The sequence below is a fragment of the Bacillus rossius genome, chromosome 6 (genome assembly GCF_032445375.1).
Source record: "Bacillus rossius redtenbacheri isolate Brsri chromosome 6, Brsri_v3, whole genome shotgun sequence".
Taxonomy (NCBI): Eukaryota; Metazoa; Arthropoda; class Insecta; order Phasmatodea; family Bacillidae; genus Bacillus; species Bacillus rossius.
Window position 1 is genome coordinate 70,715,188 of NC_086334.1, and position 20,808 is coordinate 70,735,995.

The window sequence follows — 20,808 nt, forward strand, 5'->3', positions numbered from 1 at the left end:
GTTCTGGATTTTAAATTTGACTTAAATCTTATATATTTGGTTATTAGGAGTACTCGTAGTTATGAGGATTTTTCTCGCCATTGTCAGCTCTCGTAGTAGCGAGGTTCCACTGTACTGCCGTGAATGCACGAAAATCCTGCGGATGGTCCGGCGGTAGCCAGCCAGCAAGCCAAGTGTGTGTAGGTGTGTTTGTAAGCGATAAGAATGTAGGAGAGAGAGAGGGAACAAGCAAGCCGAGTCGGCCCAGTCAGCAGGTGTGTTTGTGTGCGTAAGAGATTATTAGAAAGAGGAGGAGAGAGAGAGAGATAGTGTGAGCCCAGCTTTCGTGTGCGTGTGTGTGAGAGCAAGAGGAAGTCGCCAAGGTCAACTGGTACAGTCGGTTCACACCAGCAATACCCCTCACGTGTCTCATAGGGAAAGGTTATACGGGTAGTTCCGGTGCAGAGTTTTCTTTGCAAATTGTGTTCCACAAGTTAAACGTGGTGTATCCCTAAAACATGTCACACATCTAAATATAAGAATACCTACTGATAAATGTTAGATAAACAGTATCCAGGTAAATAACATTTTAATTAGTTGAAAAATAATTAATCATGTTTTTTGAATTTTTTTATATTTTTTTTTTCAAAATGCTACAAAGTGCTATATTTCACTTTTTAAAATGCTACAAAATGCTAAATTTCATTTTTAAAATGCTAAATTATACATTTTAAAATGCTAATTTTCCGGGGCTCTAATTATGACATATAGGAGACAGAGGTGGGTCAAACAGTTAAAAACGTTTATTACAACCCCTCTAGTTAGACTATTACCGGGAACCATGAGGGGTCGTAACAACGGGGTTTTACTGAACTACTCTATGCCAAAGACAAATGAACAACCGTGCAGCAGCACGCCAATGTATGATCTGCAAGAATAATGTGCGGTGGTAAAGAATGCAGAAAATTGAGCAGACGTATAAAACCACGTGGTGAAACTTTGTGATGTACAGAAAAAGAAAAAATATTATTTTAATTTGCCGTGGAGCAACATCCCAGCAACTACTCACTTGACGATCTTGCCAGGACGCAGGTCGAAGTTCTTGTGCACGACGTCCAGCAGTTGCTTCGGCGTCTTGTTGATGGCGGTGCCGTAGTCGAACACTGTGATGGACAGAGGCTCCGCCACTCCGATGGCATACGACACCTGCAATAGCAGGAACCCTCCCTGAAGCTGAAGGAACTGGCCATTAGTAGGCTCGTGCAAATATCAGGTTTTTTAAAGTCTGAATTGAATACGAAATCCAAATTATTTGCAAAAATAAATTTTGAATTCGAATAGTAAGATTGAGAATTATAATCCAACAAACAATTTGTCATATCACGTAACACTTTCTGGAAAATTACATAAATAATAAACAAAGGAAGGGTTGCAAAATTTTAATATTTAAATTATGAAATAAAAATGTTGTGTTTTTGATCATGCAGCTAACCTATCTTTACATAACCAACCTTTCATTTCAGTTTCTATTCACATTATTTACAGAACCTGCTGTTGATCCAGAAAATTTTTGTGAATGACAAAATACAGTTAAATCAGAGGCAATAAATTACACAAAAAAAGGAATAAAGTTTTAAAAATCTGCATCACCAAATTAGTGGTTAAATGAGCTCATAACCCTAGTTATTCATGAGCTTTCGTTGAAAGCAAAACCAGGTAAATTTGACTGCAACCGCTAGACTTGGGAATAATTCAAAGTTTTAAAGCAAAGTACAGGAGAAGGCTTGTTCTAAAGGCCCTCACCATGATTGAGTGTTCTAAAGATCCAAGTTCACTGTCAATCAGCATGTTAACTGCACTGCATTTTATTGCATTGGCTTAGTCTCAAGTTTAACCCGCATTGGCTTGATCTTAAGTTGACCCCAGTACCATCAGAAATTGTTTTAAGAAAGCAAGGGTTTCTTGTTCAGGAGGACATCACAGTTGAGGATCCTGATGTCAGTGATGTTAGTTAGTCCAGGTCAGTGGGAAATGTTCGGCAGTAATGTCACATTTGACGAGTTTGTTTGTATTGATGATGGAGTTGTTACATCTGAATTACAAACACTCGATGACATAATTGAGGACCACATTCATCAGAAGACAGATGATGCAGAACCCAGCTCTGCAACTTCGTACACACAAGCAGTAGAAGCACTGGACACTTGTCTTGATACTTTAACAGTGTCAGTGGGAGTGAGCCTGTGTTCCCTCACTTGTATAAATTGGAACAACATGTTGAAGAACTTGCAGTTGCAACAGGAAACAACAATTTCTGATCCCCCCCTCCCCTCCCAGAAATAGCCTAATTTTTTCTTCTTTATTTCTAATTTAGGCTTGGTGACTTCCCCCCCGCCCCCCAACCAACCTAGAAAGGACTTCTTAACATTTTGTTGGCCACTGTTTCTCATGTCAGCTATACTTGTTTATGTACTGTATTTTAAATTTCTGGTGGTTTCATTGTATTTATATATGATGATGAATTCATATCTTCCATTAATATAATGCAATTATTTACACATATGTATTTATGTTTAATCCGACATTGTACTGGTATGCTAGATTGGAAAAAAATATATTATTGCCATCCCCCATACACCATTTTTGTGCCCTCTGTTGAAAAGTGTATGACAGGGGTTCTACTGTAGTACATTGCATCAGATAGTATGAAACATTATGACAAATTTACTATTGTACACTATAACAAAATTATGGTACTGCATAGCAGATTACAGTAGCGCTAGAGCGGCAGTGGATGCAGAGGCAATATATTTATATCGGTTTCACACAATTAGTATTTGAAAAATTATATATTTTACTTGCTTACTGTGTTACATTATTATTAAATCTGTAAGATTATCAACAAGACATTTTTAAAGTATATTAAAAAGCACTCCTGTCACTGGTGTACGGCAAGCAGAAACAGCATTCAAGCAGGAAGAAAAAAAAATTCCCATTCCGTCCACCTCTAGTAATTTAGTATATTTACGAATTTTTTTTCTAACCGAAATGTGTTTTCCCCCGTATCGGTGCGGAAGCAGTGAAATGGAAACAGTTGTATAGGCATATCTGCAAACATTTTGTGAATCGGTACAACTCTAGTTACTAATGCCATATATAATTTTATTTCTTATTGTTTACTTAGTCACTTGTGAACAAATGTTTAGTTTTTCTCGAGCAATATATTATTGGTGTGCCTAAATTTAGTACCAACCCAGGTAAAAAAAAAAGGGGGGAGAGGGAGGTTGTTTTTATGTATTACTATATATTTTCTGCAAGACAGTATGTACATTCAGTGTTACTACAGCCATCTAGCGAGACGTGAAGCAACTGTACTACTAGAATCAAGCGACTTGTTTGGGGCCAGATCATTGTAAAGTGGGGTGCTGGTAAGTCATAATGAACAAACACGCCATTTATAGTACATACTGAATCTTTGGTGCGGCTGAAAATTGCGGAGATTAGCGCTAATGAAATAGCAGTCCGTGCAGAGACAGTACCTGGACGAGGCAGCGCCTGCACAGGCCAGCCTTCACGAGCGACTTGGCGACCCAGCGAGCGGCATACGCAGCTGAGCGGTCCACCTTGGTGAAGTCCTTGCCCGAGAAGGCCCCGCCGCCGTGGGCCCCCCAGCCTCCGTACGTGTCCACGATGATCTTGCGCCCCGTCAGACCAGCGTCGCTCTGCGGCATTCCAAACACCCTCAACATAACAGAACAGACAGCACAATATTTTCAAAGTAGTACGGAAGGAGTAAAAACACTCAAATTACACGTACAATTTTTTCTTATCAAGTGAAATACGTCGCTAGATAACACGACTGATAATTGTACAATAGAAACTAATTTAAAAAAAAAACATTCAATTTTTTTAAAAAATGCTGATTCATCATCTCCCAAAAAAAAAAAGTAAGTTGCTCTCACATTTTAAGAAATTCAACAGATGATCAGGAAAATTGTGAGGTAAAAAGATTTTAAATAGCTTATGAAAAAAAAAAAAAACTTCGTTCCACGATCTTCATACATAAAATACTAATTTTCAAGTTAATTTTTTACTTTTAATAACCCAGCTTCAATTGTCACTTTTTACAAACACAATACTTGTTGAAACTAAACAGTTTTTAATTGTCTTGTGTAATTACTCCTATTTATTTCTTAAAAAAACACCAAACCAAACTACCCTGTTTAATTGCATAATCGTCGCACGTCCATAATCGTAGCACCAACATTTTAGGCCGTCAAAATTTGGATAAAAAAAAACCTCAAGCCTACATCGCATGATGTTTTTGGTCACACTATTAGATTCCGAGCTCTTTGTGTAGGTATCTTTCCCGTATAAAATGATGTGTTTTAAAGTAGAAATCTAATTTTCATTCGGACATTACCACTTACTTATTTAATTAACGGGAATACAAAGTTGTTTGATGTGTAAATTTTCTTTTAAAGACGTTTTTAAACGTTTAAGTTATAACCTTTATCTGGTCGCCTGCGTCGCCGCGATGTACCGCTTATAAAATAGTAGCCTACGGCAGTTCGCATCATTCTGTTAGAGAACATTAGATTTAACAAGTTGTGCGAAAGAATAACTTAACAACTATGTTATTGGCAAAGTTTGATTTACTAAGAAAGGAACCAATGAAGGTGTTAAAAATTAGTATTGGGTTGATTCTAGAGGTGGACAGGATTCCAAAACTCCAGATAAAAGTTGTGAAAAAGACCATTCCCTAACTCAGGTAAAGTAATTTTTCTTCTTGGGATAATACCTTGACCAAACCAGTTTTTTTTAATAACAAAAACCCTTGATGAACTTACTTTTATATTATAAAAACACACCATCTGTGTCACATAACAAAAAGCAACTTTGCACATGTAATAAACGGAAAAAGCACATAGACATCACAAAAAACACATTTAAGCACCAAAAATCAATGTAATTCAACACTCGTTCACAAACACTGTTTAAAATAAAGCTATGACTAAATAAAGATAACAATGTGTTAAATAATATTTTAGCTTAATTGTTTTTATCTGTGATGTATGTTAACATCTTTGTCATACTTTTTGGTTATTTTGAAAATGAACTTCACAAGAGCATCAATGAACAGTGTTGCCAAACACGTAACATTCGAAACACCACAAACTCCAATTTACAAATAAACTAAAAGATGCCATCTTGTTTTCAAATATTTTAGGCCAACATAAATTTCCTGTTTTGTTTTTCAGAAGCATCAGAGCAGTTTTTGCAGTTGGTCATTATGTAAGATCTAGAGCTGGGCGAACCTCAGTTCACTGGTTTCGAACCGAACCGAATCGAACCAAAGCAAAAAAATTTCAAACCGAGCAGCTGAACCGAACCTCATACAGAAATAATTGATTTGAATTAAAATGAACCGATGACCAGCATTTTGGTCTTTAAGTGAATGGTGAGAAAGAAAGGTTCTCCAGCCATATGTAAAATTAAAACATTATATAGCTTAGCTTTATTAAAACATTGCAAAACATTTTATAAGTAAAGTTTATGCAACAAATAATGAAGGAAAGAAAACAGTTTAGAGAAAATCATTTTGCATTTTATATATATATATATATACACACACACACACACAAAAACACACACACACACACACACAAAAACACACACACACACACCAACTTTTAATTCTTGAAGAAGTTCCATCTAAATTTCAAAAAGACTATCTTCCTTTTTCAGTGTACACTGACCTTCATTAAAAAATATATAATATTATAAAGATGACGAACATTCAGCATAAGGCCACATAACATATTTTTGTGGTAGACATAACCTAACATTTTTAATAAGTAAAACTTTTAAATATGACATAAAACGTTAGCCTACTCATCGCAAATCACCTCAAGAACAATAATATCGTAAACGTAACGTAAGAAGTGTGGTTATAGAAGTTTGCGTCGGAAAAAAGAAAACACGAGAAATATTGATGGCTGCCGCGACTACGCCAGTCAACTTAGTACCATACTGTAAAATTTACTGGACCAGTACTTTTAATACACAAGAAAAAATTAATATTTTCAGTACCTGACTGTTATAACCAAAAAGGCCAAAGAAAATAAACACATCCCAGTAATTAAAAATACGTAATTTACGTAATCATTTCCTACCGCATTTGTCTAGTGTTAACTTGATCATGTTAAGTTTTACCGAAATACGAGAGTTCTCGTACATGCGCTTTAGTTTAACGTATGGGTAGGACCTGGAATTTTTAGCGATCGCGAATTTTGCAAAAATTCGCATGAAAACGCGAAAAGTAAGTTAATTCGCGAAAACCACAACATTTCTATATTACACTGCGAATATATCCCAGAAAAGTACCATTAAAGTAGAATCCCGCCGATATGACCCCCTTCTGACGCGTCCATTCCGTTTATACCACCGTTTTTTTGAGAAACCATGAAAAATTTGAGCAGAGAAAGTCGAAAATTTGAGTAAAATTGGCTGAAAAACAAGTCTGTTACACTTTGTTGGGCTCTATGTGTTCACGTTTATCTTGGCGAGAGCTGTACTGTAAGCAGGCAGACATACAAAAGACAGCTAAAAATAGATACCACCCCTCTAGACTGTCCACGCGGCAGTGACTAGGAGCTCGGCGCGTCCACTATCGCACGAAAAGCAGTCTCAGCTGTCATGTTATCTTACCCACCCCGCATGAAAAGCCGCTGTGGTAGCTTCTGCGTGAGCGTAAGAAACTCGTCCAACCAGGCTGGCAGTAGCGGCGGCTTGACGTCATACGTGACGTGACGCTTACCTCTCCCATCCCCTGCTAATTCTTCAAGACTTATCCCTCCCAGAGCCACAAACCATGTATATAACCCCCCCCACCCCCCCTTTTTTTCCAACTAACATTTCAAAACATTCCCTCCCTTATTTCAACCTTCTGCGTGAGAAACTGTCAGCATCCTCCTCCCCTCCCACACGACAAAAGCCAGGTTGTATAGTCCATTCTCGGTAAAATAAATATTTTTATGGACCTATACAACTGTCCTTCACCGTTAATAAATACTTTATAAGTTTAAGTTATTATGATACAATTTGTTCACTAAAACCTCGAATTTTATTGAATAGAAAAATTTAGCAGGGCCGTAAATATATTTATTTTACTGCATAGTTACTTTTCCATCTGCATTCCAATGTGTTTTTTTTCCTTTATTTTTTTACGCTGTGAAGGGTCGTGGAAAAGATACAGTAAAACCTCTTTATAACAAAATTGAAGGGATTAAATTTTGGCATGTTTGTTATAAAGGAGTTCTTTATAAAGGGGTCATTTTTTTTATCCAAAATCTCGAAAAAGTTTGTTTTTTGACAAATTTAATAAGGTATCGATAATAGGAATTTTGAAATACAGTAAACGATCCAAGACAAACACAATAGCCTACATACTGAACACATCAATCATAAAAAATAATAACATGGCACAATTGCAAGAGAATAACTTACAATTAGGCCCTAGCAAATAATATCAACATTTCACAATAAAAACAGAAAATTAATTGATTTGATTAATAAGGACAATCGGCACTGACCCATTAATATGTAATTCTGTACAGGTTACTGTACAATGCAGAAAATATACATCTACTTTTCTGAAAAGTAGTCCCGAATTGAAGTTTGCTTACAGCTGCTGATTTTCATTTCTTGTACAACTGCACACTCTACCTGGCGTAGTGATTTCAAGCTTGACTGATTGTTCGAACAATCTGACGTCAAAAGGAATCTTTCGAGTACGTCAAGAGCAGAATACACATCTTTTCTTGATGGTCTGGTCACTTCAGCTTCAATCTCTTCACCTTCTTCATCTTGTTCATTATCCTTGCATGTTGGTTGAGTTTCATCTGTGGAAGATGAGCTTGTGATGACTGCACTGTCAACCTCAACAAAATCTTCAAATGTAGCACCTGCTGCATTGTTGGTAACATGCTTCCACTCATCCTCATCAACATGTTCAAGTGTTTCATCATCTATTTCGTTAGGGCTAACTTGAAAGCCTGCTCTCTGGAAGCATTTGGCAATGGAAGTTGCTTCAATGCTGCTCCATGCCATATACATATGCGTTGCATTGCCTGTAGTATGTTCCACTTCATGTTTTCTGTATCTTGACATTCCATTTTTCTGATGAGGTACTGCACAAGTTGGCGACGGAAAATCCTCTTTACCTGCGATATCACACCTTGATCCATTGGCTGGAGCTTGCTAGTGGTGTTTGGTGGGAAGTAAACCACTTTTACATTTCTCAGTTGTATTCCTTCCACTCTGTGTGCAGAGCAGTTGTCAAGAAACATTAATATTTTCCTGTTCTTACAACCCATTCGTGCATCTATGCTTCCAAGCCACTCACAAAATATAGATGAGGTCATCCATGATTTCTTGTTGAATTTGTAAGGACATGGCAGGTTCTTCACATTTTTAAAGCAGCGGGGTCTTGCAAATTTACCAATGACAAGTGGTGCCAACTTTTCTGTTCCATCTGAATTTGAACACAAAAGAACTGTAAACCTGTCCTTGCTTTTCTTTCCCCCGTGACATGTTTCCCCTTTCAGTGCCAAGGTTTTATCTGGAAGGAGGTTAAAGAACACACCAGCCTCATCTGCATTAAAGATGTTGTTTGGTGCATAACCGGCTGTAATTCCATTGAGTTTTGAAGTCCATGCTTCTTCTACTGCAGGGTCAACAGAGCCTTCTTCGCCAGAAACCTTTAAAGTTGTCAGGCTCCATCGACTTTTAAATCGGTGCAACCATCCATTAGATGCCTGAAAGCCTTCTATCCCCATTCTCAGTGCTTCATACCGTGCCTTCTCCTGCAGAATCGGCCCTGAAATAGGTATGTTTGCTGATCGTGACTCCATCAAAAAATCGAACATTTTCGTATCTAACGCTTCATCTTGGCATGGTCGATATTTCTTTTTATCTGTCCCAAGAAGAACTGCACTGTCTATTTTACTTCTGTTCGAAAGTATAGTCGAGAGAGTTGATGATGGTATTCCATACTTCTTAGCGACGTCAGATTTTTTTTCACCACTATCCACAGCATGCAGAATTTCCATTTTTGTGGCTAGCGAAATTGCATTGCGTTTTCTTTTACCCTCCATCGATCAAAACAAATTAATATTTCACTTCGTTAATTTCGTTGCAGTGTATCGCGCACACAAACATCACACGAATGTAACTAGCGGGCGGTAAAAAAAACTCATAACAGTCAGAGATGTCATACTTAAATGCAGTAATCGTCACCTGGCAAAACAGAGATGAGACTGCAACTGTGGCTATAATCGATAGTTACTGTCGAGGTTTTTCTAAAATGTATTGTCGCAGCTATGGAATAGGTTTTCATAGATGTTTACTTTTTTCAATAGATGTGGTATGTAGCCTGTACTATGGTTATCTATGAAGCTAAGCCAATATTTACGTTGTGAAGTCGAATGTATACATATTACGCGAAAGCATAATACATACAAGGAAATATGTAGCTTGCAAACACTATATCGTGTTTAAAGTTATTTTAGTTCTCGTCCTATGGTAAAAGTAATTCGTAATAACGGAGTTACGTCATGTGGCGAAGAAAAAATGCTCGTTAATTAGAGGTTAATATACGTAAAAAATAATACAGTTTTGGCGGGACCATATTGCGTGTTCGTAATAAAGAGTTTGTCGTTATAACGGTGTTCGTTAGGTCGGGGTTATACTGTAATTGCTTGAGCTGTCAAAATAAACATCGCTGACGGCAAGGGCGGGAGCGCATCCTGTCGGTCTGTCACTGTGATTATCTACTCCAAAAACATGTCACAGCACTTCAGGATAGCATTGTTCTTATATCTTTCGTTTATAGCCAAATGTTTTCTACCTGATCCACACAAGTTCCTTCGCCACGTTTTGAACGAAAATAACCACCAGCCGGCTGGCATAGTCGAACTCGCGTGACGCAAATTCACTTAGCGCAAGTATTTATCGGAACCCATTGTTCGGGGAATGCGAGTCCGAGGTGTAATATGAATTTAAAAAGTTGTCTTTTTTACACCATAGACTATTTGAATATGAAATATATGCGAACAAAGGCGACTTTTCTTATGCATTTGGGTATTTGTTGGGGGGGGGGGGGGGGCCATGCGTAAAAATTGGCAGGAATTCTCTATTGTGACCATTCCGTTTATAAGTCCGTTTTTCCAGAAACTGTGAGGGGTCGCATCAGCGGGATTCTACTATTTGCAGATCACTAATACGAAGGTTAAAGTATCCTTTAACCCAAGTCTTGTGTTTCAGCATAATACCTTATTTTTACATAAGCCGTATTCATGTATGGTTTTGATGCTCAAAATTGATCTCGGGTATAGTTCGCACTCTTCTCAGTTGTGCGCCGGGGTTTGTTCAAGTGGCAACCCCGTGTTCCTCCACTCCATTATGCCAATACAGTATTTATTTATTGAATGCAAGCAAACTCAAAATTTTGCACTCTACGAAAAATAAAAATAATATGATGCCGAATTCTAAACCACCCTGCACACTTGGCCGGATATGAGAACACGTTTATTGTATTTTGCGAAAAGTGTATAAAATATTATATCAAAGCAAAAGAATAACCTAATATCTTGTATTTATCCAAGTTGCGTCATATACGGTAAAATGTAAACAAAACAAATCTGGTTTGTCCAGGTTAGCCAACATAGCTTCTACTAACTTCTCACGTAAGCGAATGCTTCCTTAACGAAGATCATACATTTCCCAGACTGTGAGAAGTTTTGTTTTGTGTAAAGCTAAACACATATGTTATCAGCTGGGAGTATGCGGGCATGCGTGACTATCATGCAGCCAGCATCTGTTGTTGACGTCACGAGCCGCGACAGCGTTTCCAACGTAGTGGCATTCCACTGCTGATATTTATTTGTGTGCCAAGTTTAGTTGATTGTTTTCGTAACAGCCTGTATGTAGTATGTTGCAACATATTTCTGTCTAGAGTTTGAAAATGCCGAATAATACTTTGAGTGCTCGAGACCGAGCATCTCAGTATCAGAAACATGGGTTTTATTGTACTGACAATAGCACAGTGATGAGCAAATTTTGCAACTGTAAAGTTTCATGGGAAAGAAAAGATTTCATTGACAAACACCTAAAGTCAGCTAAGCATGTGGCATCGGCAGCCGAAAAAAAAAAAAAAAAAAAAAAGGAAAATTTCTAGTTGCAAACATCTATAGCAACGTGTCTGTTTTGTGTAACTGTTTGGGATTTAATTGGCTGTTATTATGCATATTATTCTATTCCTAGTATACATGGATTGTTTATTAAATATGTAAACTATTATATTCAATAACTGCACAATTTAGTCAACATTTAAAATACCGGTAAAATTTCCATTGCATAACAAAAATACTGACTTTAAACCACAGCTTTTCTAATTTGAAAGTACCGCTTTTTGCATACTGAAAACACAAAAATTTTCCAGGCCCTACGTATGGGGTACGCAATCTTTGGTGATTTTACAACACTTCTCGTACACGCACTATAGTTAAAGGTATAATATACAAGACCTTTGGCATTTGTACGATAATTTAAATTACGTAGTACGACAAATGCATACAAAATTATCTACAGTAAACAAAAAACAAAGCGCGCCTATATGAAAAAATCATGGTTGCTACAGAAATAGAATCTTAGAATTCCCTGACTTTTCCCTGTTTTCCAGAAATTTAAAAGAAAAGTTCCTCGACTTTATTTTGAAGTACATACCATAAATATTACCGTGCATATGATTAAATGTAATATAAAAATTTCAACACGAGGTAAAATAAGGTTTTTTGTGTGTTATTTTGACGGCAGAATTGCGAATGTGTTTTTTTCCTTCAACATGGCTGGTGAGAGCTCTTCGACCCATATTGCTGAGTTGAATACTTTTGTAGCACAAAGTGCAGTACGCAGGATTTATGTTTTTAGCAGAGGGTTTGATATGCTGAAACTGTGGCTCATTGAGCCAATTCTCCTTAGGGCCGGATTCATGACCCCCGACTAAAGTTCCGGCTAAAATTTAACCACAGGCTAGCTCTTATTTCGGTTTTATGACTCCCTGTTAACGTCTACCTTCCAGTTAAAGTTCCGGCTAACCTAGCGGGTGGATGAACCGGCCGCTAGCTGCTTAACCGGAGGCTAAGCAACCCAAAATAAAATGGAGATATATCAGGCGAGGTTAGTTGTTAGTGATGATGACTATTTGAGGAATTCTATTTAATATTTACAGGATGCGATGGAATAATTTATTACTAAATATAAAATGCTTCGCCGTATTCGTCAAAGTTTTATTAAAAATTACATGGCATGAAAGTGTAGTCTATTCTCGTCGAGCCGTGTATTATTATTTGACTTTAATTGATCACGAAGTACATAAACGTATGCTATGTATATAAACTTAAATGTTCCTGCTTAAGAATATGTGTAAATAAGTGAATTTTAAAATTGCAAAACGAGGGGTATTATTACCTATAAAATGCGTGTTTTCGTGGAAGTTGTATCTGTGAATTTTTATTCGTAATACAGTGGACATATGCCGGGAATGAAATGCACTTCATACGACTTCAGACGTGGTTCTAATTCAATGAATACAATTGAATGTGAAAATAAATGTTACCCAATTATCCCTTCCCTATCTTACAAACCAATAGGTACTTACTATCTACCTGCCACGCAAGTGCAAAACGAAAACAGCACTGGAATTATTCTGTTTACCGTATCCAAGTTTATCCCTTGATCCTATCAGCATGACCCTTTATATGTTGATCTTGTTTTACATTATACTTGCTGTTTTAATTTATAATGTTGAAAAATCATATTCATAACACAAAATACCTAACATATCACGATACAAACAAATTATGTCAGGTCTTGTAAAAATGTATTTCTTTCGTATACATTTTACAATCATAATTATTTCCCCAGTGAATATATCTAGGATCTCTCGACCTACTAAATTAAAACAGCAAGCATCCTATACCACAAACTAATTCCATCAAGATCGGATTAATTTGGATACGTGATACGAAACTATTAGTACAAAAATGAAAACTACACCAGTGAAATGAAAATCGACATGTATTTTCCCGAAACGGGGTCTATATTGTTTGATTATGAAATAAATTTATGAAAGAAATAAGTGTTCTCTAGCAAAAATGTCATCCCTATTTATTTGTTGGTATAGAATTACTTCGTTAGTTTTGGCTTAATATATAACCTAACAAAATCATGATTTGAAATACAAGAGTAAAGTTGAAAACACGCGGTTTTGAATCGTAAATTGTAATTTTATGGTGTAATACAAAGCAGGTTTGACGTCAAAGTAGTTTTTAGTTAATTTAATTATATCTGTTGCAAGATAAAGTTCGCGGCATATTTCTTTACTGCAGCTGTAAACATTCCGAATCACAATACAAACAAACAGCTGACTAACATTCTACCAGAAAAAAAAACTGTCTTGCAACAAAAGTTACCAAATTCTGGTATATTTCATTACCAACACACCCATTATTACACCACACACTTCGTCAGGTTCCGGTTAGCCAACCGCAGGCTAAGTATGGGTCATAATACACCCCTCGTTCGTTAACCGGGGGCTAGCCTAACCTGAAGGCTAGCTAACCTGAGGATTTAGCCGGAGGTCATAATATCGGCCCTTAAAAGTAGTTTTCTTCGACATCAGTGACGGCTGGGTAGTGAATCAATGGTATAAAATAACTTCATTTATTTTTTCCCGATAACATCTTTTTGACATTAGTATAATTTAATCACTCGCCAAGCAGAGAATCTATTTTTTGTAGTCACGAAAAAAATTGTTTGACGGCTGAGCGTTCATAGCCCACGGACGTGCGCGCGCGCTCCCCGGCTTTAATGTGTTATTATTTCTTCACTGTCGTTAAGTTCGAGTTCCACTCATAATTGATTCATCGCTGCTTAATCTTTCCGACTTTCATGGGTTTTCATTACCCGATAATAATGATACGATCATTGAATTAGTTCCTGACACGGATACTAAAATGTTCAGATCGCCTACTAAAAAAGTGATTTCTAATTCGCCGGGAATATCTGAAAAAGCAAGTGAAAGTTCATCGAAGCAAAAATCATCTAGTGAAGCTTGGACGGTAAAACTTCTTGATCCCACCATGGAAGACTTAATCTCGGCCGTGAAATCCCTCAGTATGAAATTTGACGAGTTAAAAAGCGAGAATATGGTGTTAAAAACCCTTCTTATCGACTCTCGTACTGAAAATGCAGAGATAAAAAATGAACTGCAACAGATCAAACAGATCTTATCTTTTAAGACTGATTCTGTTAAATCATAGTCAAGTAGTAAAAAAAAGTCTCTTCAAACAAGAAACCTGTTTGTGTCGAGTCATCCGGTGTATCTGGCAACAGTGCGCCCACCAGTGACCCACTTACAACTCAGCGTGTCTCCAACGACGTCATCAGAAAAAACGGTAAACAGCTCGTCGACGAAGACGGCTTCACCGTAGTACAACATTCACGCAAGTCCACGAATAACGAAAACTCCGATAGAAAATCATCTAACACGGATCGTAAGAAAAATCCCTTGAAAATTGGCATCAGGAATGTTTCAACATTAAAAACAATTGCTAAACCTATTTACAAAAACACAAAAGCTCTCTTTGTCACGAGTTTTGAGCCGTCTGTCACGGAACAAGAAGTCGTAGATTATATTTCCAACGAACTAAATCTCAAGCAAGTCAAAGTGGCCAAGCTCCGGACAAAGCATAATTCTTACGCCTCCTTCCATGTATCTGTTCTGGAAGAAGATTTTAGTAGAATACATAATATTGTTTTTTGGCTCAGTGGCTGTTTAATGAGTTTTTTCTTTGGAAAACTGCATCAAGACCAAATTGTTAGTACTAATTCATCTCCTGAAGCTCTCGGTAATTCTACCCAATTACCTCCAAGTTCCTGCAGTACATAGTCACCTTTTATGCCAGCAACTTCTATGCCAGGGCCTGGAGGAGTGCTTCCTACTCACTTTCCAGTGAATGCCCAATCTTAATGAATGGGAAATTGCATATCAGAATGTTAGAGGACTTAGAACAAAATCCGTTGAATTCTTTGATAATCTTATTAATACTCAGTATGACATCATCTGTCTAACAGAAACTTGGTTCAACGAAAGATGTATCAATGCTCATTATTTCACCGATAATTATTCTATTTTTAGAACTGATAGGGAGACGCTACTCTCATCAATGGAACGTGGTGGCGGAGTGTTGATCGCAGTGAATAAACATAAATTCCCTTCTGTTCAGCTAATTCAATTATATGACTATCGTGGAATAGAAGCCGTATGGATTAATATTAAAATTTATTTTAATAAGTACTTAACATTGGGTAATATTTATCTTCCTCCAACTACATCACCTAATCTATTCACATTGTATTTTGAAGCTCTTGAACAAAAATTCGTTAATTCTCATGATAATGTGATTATCTTAGGTGACTTCAATGTACCTGGGATAGATTGGAAAGGTAATCACTATTTCAATATTGCTCGTGCACATGTCAGATCCAAGGCTCAGTGCCTACTTGATTTCATATCTAATTTGGATTTAATTCAGCACAACCTAATACAATCTTCCAATAACCTTCTAGATCTTTGTTTTTCTAATCTATCCCATTGTGTGGTTGAAAAAGCTGTTGAATCTCTGGTCAAAGAGGATATCTATCATCCTACCCTACTTATTAAACTACTTATTGAGACGACCTCACACAATTTTACTCCAGATTCTACTTTCAGAAACTACAAAGCTGGTGATTACTTAAGCCTATATAACTCTCTAAAAACCCACAATTGGGATGAATATTATAACACCTCTGATGTAGATGCTCTTGTAGATCAACTTACAACTTGTATCTGTGATAAAATCAATACTCACATTCCATTATCCACACGTAAGGCCTCTAAACATCCTTATTGGTTCTCTGGTGATTTAATTCATGCCTTAAAATCTAAAAAACACTTCATAAACTCTATAAAAAAAACAATAATACTCAGTATTACCTTCTTTTCTCTAAATATAGAGCACTAGTTAAAAATATTATTAAGCGTGATAAAACTAATTGGAATCGTAGTATCAATAATAAGGTTAAGAATAACCCTAAAAAATTCTGGAGATATGTCAATGTTATGAAAAATGGTTATTGTGAACCTCATTCTCTTAATGTCAATGGTGATATCTGTAATGATCCAGGTATTCTATCTAATGTCTTTGCTAAGTACTTTGCTAGTGTATATGTACCATCCACCAACCACCCTCGTATCATTGATCCCGATATTATTCACGATTCAATTCCTGTATCATTCTTATCAGAAAGCCAGGTCTTATGGGGAATTAAATCATTAAAACCAACTATGTCTACTGGTCCTGACGGTATACCAAATTTCATTATTAAAGGCTACTCTTTTATTCTAATGCCTCTATTGTTGCATCTATTTAATACAAGTCTAAAATCACAAGTATTTCCCACTAAATGGAAAATAGCTAAGGTTATTCCCATACATAAAAAGGGTAGTAAACTCAGTGTATTTAATTATAGGCCTATATCATTATTAAATGGCTTTACTAAAATCTTTGAAAAAATAATATTTAAACATATTAACTTCCCAATAAACAACAGATTAGCTCCTAATCAGCATGGCTTTAGAAAAAGTATGACAACTTCTACTAATCTTCTCTCATTTATTAATCCTATATACAATAAAGTTACAACAAGGGGGCAGGTTGATGCATGTTATTTTATCTGGCTAAAGCCTTTGATACCGTCAATCACTCCATTTTACTAGCTAAACTTTCTAACTTCGGTCTCTGTAATAATTATATAACCTGGTTTACTAGTTACCTTAAAGATAGATGTTTCTTTGTTTCACTTAATAAAAACACTTCTACTTTATATCATGCTACTTCTGGTGTGCCTCAAGGGGGTACTTTATCTCCCTTATTATTCAATATTTATATTAATGATATTTTTAAAGTTCTTCATCATACTACTGGTTTTCTGTTTGCTGACGATCTTAAAATATCCAGAGAAATTTCCTCCTTAAATGACTGTCTGCTTCTTCAATCTGATATTACTGAAATTGATAATTGGTGTAAAATGAATTTAGTTTCACTTAACAAAGATAAAACAAAAATTATTTCTTTCACAAGGAAAATTCATCCAGTTAAATATGATTATTTTCTTGACAACTCAAAAATTTCCATATCTCTTAGTATAAAAGATCTTGGTGTTATTCTTGACTCCAAACTATTCTTTCATCAACATGTTAATTCTTTAGTATCCTTTTCCCGTAGAACCTTATATTTAATAAATTATATAACTTACTATGCATCTAATATTGAATCCATTCTTACTCTTTATTTGTCCTTAGTTAGAAGTAAACTCGAATATTGCTCAGTTATCTGGAACAGTATTAACACCACCGATAGTGACAAAATTGAATCCATACAAAATAAATTTCTCAAAATAATTAGTTCTAGACACCATCAATTACCCAAATTAGAATCTCTTTCAAATCGTCGCATCCATCTGGATGCCCTGTTTGTGTTTAAGTGCTATAGTTCAAAAATTAATTGCTTACACTTACTTGATAACTCTGGTATTCGAGTCCCGCAGTTCAAAAGCCGCCTTCGATCCCTATTATGTTCCTTACACAATAATAATGATTTAATTTATAGACTTATCTCAAATTTCAATAAATATGAAAATTTTATTAAAAACTTTAAATTTTATTTTATGATTACCCTAATATCTTGAGTAATTTTATAATCCTGTTTATTCTTGTGTCATCTTTTATTATCCTGTGTATGTTGTATTTATTTGCTTGTATGTGTCGTCTTTTATTACCGTATATACTCGTGTATAGCGCGCCCTTTTTTCCCCTCAAGTAAAGGAAAAAAATAAGGATGCCCGCTATGCACGGGGGGGGGGGGGGGGGGGGGTGAAGTTAGGTGGTGAGGCGGGGGGGGGGGGGGGGAGGAGTGGAAGTCGTTAACTGCCGCTGACGGGTGACGTTTCTGGCCAACCCCCACACATACGCACAAGCAACAAGGCCTCTCTTTCACACACACACACACACACACACGCGCCACACACACGCACACACACACACACACACACGTGCGCAGGCAAGCTCCCACGCCTCTTGTTTATTTTTAGACCTCCCCCTCTACAGAAAGCCAGCGCAGCTAGAAAAATAAAGAGAGAGAGAGAGAGTGAGAGAGAATGTTGTCGCCATTCCCCCTCCCACTTCCTTCGCTTCCTGACGCAGCTGCTACCGGTGAGTCATCTAGTCCTCCGCGTCACGTTCCTGCCTGCCTGCCTGCCTGCCTGCCTGCCTGCCTCCCTCCCGCCTTGTACCAGTTGTGACGATACAGCGCTTCATTATCTTCCGTCTACACAGCAGAGTTTAAGTATTTTCCTGACGCATCACCACACATCAATTTAAATTATCATTTGTTTCATACATAATTACTTAACAGGTACCACAAAATGTTAGTAAAATTTAATTATGGGGAAAAAAAAAAAATTTTCTTTGGAATTTGTTGCAAAAATCGTGGTGCGCGCTATACACGAGTAAATACGGTATCCTGTTGATGTTGTATTTATTCGCTTGTATGTGTTGTGTTTTTATTACTTGTTCTGTGCACACCTCCAAAGCTTCGGCTGTTGGTGTGCATGTCACAAATCTAATAAATAAATAAATAAATAAATAAATAAATAAATAAATAAATAATAAATAAATCTCTAAGGTAAAAGAAAAAGTACACATTAATATTTTCAGGTTAGGTTAAAACATTGTTTATGAATTCTTAAAAAAATATAACTACACAAATACAAAAACTATTACAAATTCACACCTAGCAATATAACAAGCCTACTTAAAAAATTACAATAGCAGCATTACAACTTGCAATACTCTTACAATGTTAACTAACGATTCTGGGGAAAAACATGTTCAGTTATGCATATTTTTTATACATAATGTGTCACGCAACAGAACTCACGGATAACGGTTGAAAAAAAAAGTCATTTATAAAAATAGGTAGAAAAAAATGCAAAAACATAAACGCACACAATAGCCACGTGTTTTAATATCAGCTTGGTAGTTTTCAAAATGAGAATTTGTATTGCCTCTTTATCAAAATGCACTTTATTTTCTTACGATCGCATCAAAAACTAACTTCACCTGAAACAACGCCTTTAAATTCACGTAATAAGCTTTGTACTCAACTTATTCCAAGTGAAAATAGCCTTCAAAAGATAAACGACGCCATGCCCGTTCTGTAGTTCACTGCATGGAACGGAACATAATAAAAAGTCTCAAGGAAAAATTAAAAAGGAGCAAAACATGAACAAATGAAGGCCTGGGTTCGCTAGTGAACAAACCAGTGCCTGGATTGGCCAGAAGTTATGGTGGGTGGTTGTAACAGACTATTGCAACGGACAATCGTAGACCAAGTAATAAAAAAAAACGTTGCAGTTGCAATGTGCCTTAAGCAGCAGCCTTTTAGCGGAGTCGTTCGGTAGCAGTACGAGCACATCAAAACAAAGTTTTGTTTGAATTATACGCAACTTTAAAATTTACAGAATTCGTAGCATTTCCCCCGACATTTCCCGGTATTCCCTGACCATTTAAATTTCCCTGACATTTCCCGGTTTTCCAGTCCTGTAGCAACCATGAAAATGCTATGCGAGTTATGTGACGATTAATAAGAAATTTTTTTTATTTTGTCTGCGCTTGAAACTGTGCGACGATTATGCGATATAAGTCGGAATATCACAAGTAATGGAATTTTGTTGTGCTGTTTTGTGGATGGTCTCAAATGGGGGTTAGAAAATTAGAAAAACGTAAATTTTTTTTAAACGAACGTTTGGCTTTTCGAATATATTTTAAGAGGTTTCTAACTTCGCCCAGCACTAGTAGGATCAAAAGTAAATAACTAAAAACTAGTGTTTTTCTAAAGTGGACGTGATTACATTTGTGTGAATTAGTGATGGCCCGATATTCAAAAACCCGATACAGATACAGATTCCGATATTTCCAAATTTACCGATCCGATACCCGATATTCCGATAATAGGCCTATCTCATTTCTAACACTGGTTCTATAAAATTGTGGTTCTGGAGTATTGTTAGACAATAATGAAAAATGTTAAATATTAATAAAACATACTTATATGAATGTATATTATTTTTATTAATTGTAAAATATTGTAAATTCACATTAAATGAAAGCTAATAATGAAATTATCATAATGGCCTACAAATCCGCTCTCTAAATTCAAGGTATTAAAAAATTAAATTGTTTTCAAGGCCAGATAAAGCAATATTCTGTTGTAGGTATTACCTACAAAATGTAAAAAACATATTTAACTACAAGAAAACAAATTCCAGATTTTTTGTGGAGAAATGTTAGCATTTGAATGTGTTCAGGTGATAAGCAATTCGGTTTTTTTGGAACAAATTCCACCTGCAGAGCTAAACAATCTTTCTGAATGAATTGAGGCAGGTGGAAAGCCAAGATATATTCTGGCTAACCATTTCAGTCTCGGAAAGGCAGAATTTGCCTTCCAGTACGCCAGTGGGCTGTCATTCCATTGTTCCATTGTATCACTCCATTTATTGGTGCGAAAACACGTTAAAAATACATGAAAAGTAATTTCAATACAACTTTGAAACGTAATATGGTGACGTGAAGAAAGATAAATTACTCCCGCGGAAATTAAG

The 20,808-nt window shown here is 36.3% G+C and overlaps 1 protein-coding gene across 4 annotated transcripts in view; it reads right to left on the minus strand.

Moving 5' to 3' along the window:
- The window catches only part of LOC134533290 (S-adenosylmethionine synthase), a 169,654-nt gene that overhangs the window by 35,956 nt on the left and 112,890 nt on the right, over nucleotides 1-20,808 (minus strand). For all 4 annotated transcript variants that reach the window (XM_063370752.1, XM_063370753.1, XM_063370754.1 and 1 more), the window contains exons 8-9: nucleotides 3,519-3,701; nucleotides 1,049-1,185 (exon numbers count right to left, since the gene is read on the minus strand). In XM_063370752.1, coding sequence (XP_063226822.1) covers nucleotides 1,049-1,185; nucleotides 3,519-3,701 — 320 coding nt within the window. The remainder of the gene's footprint in view (nucleotides 1-1,048; nucleotides 1,186-3,518; nucleotides 3,702-20,808) is intronic.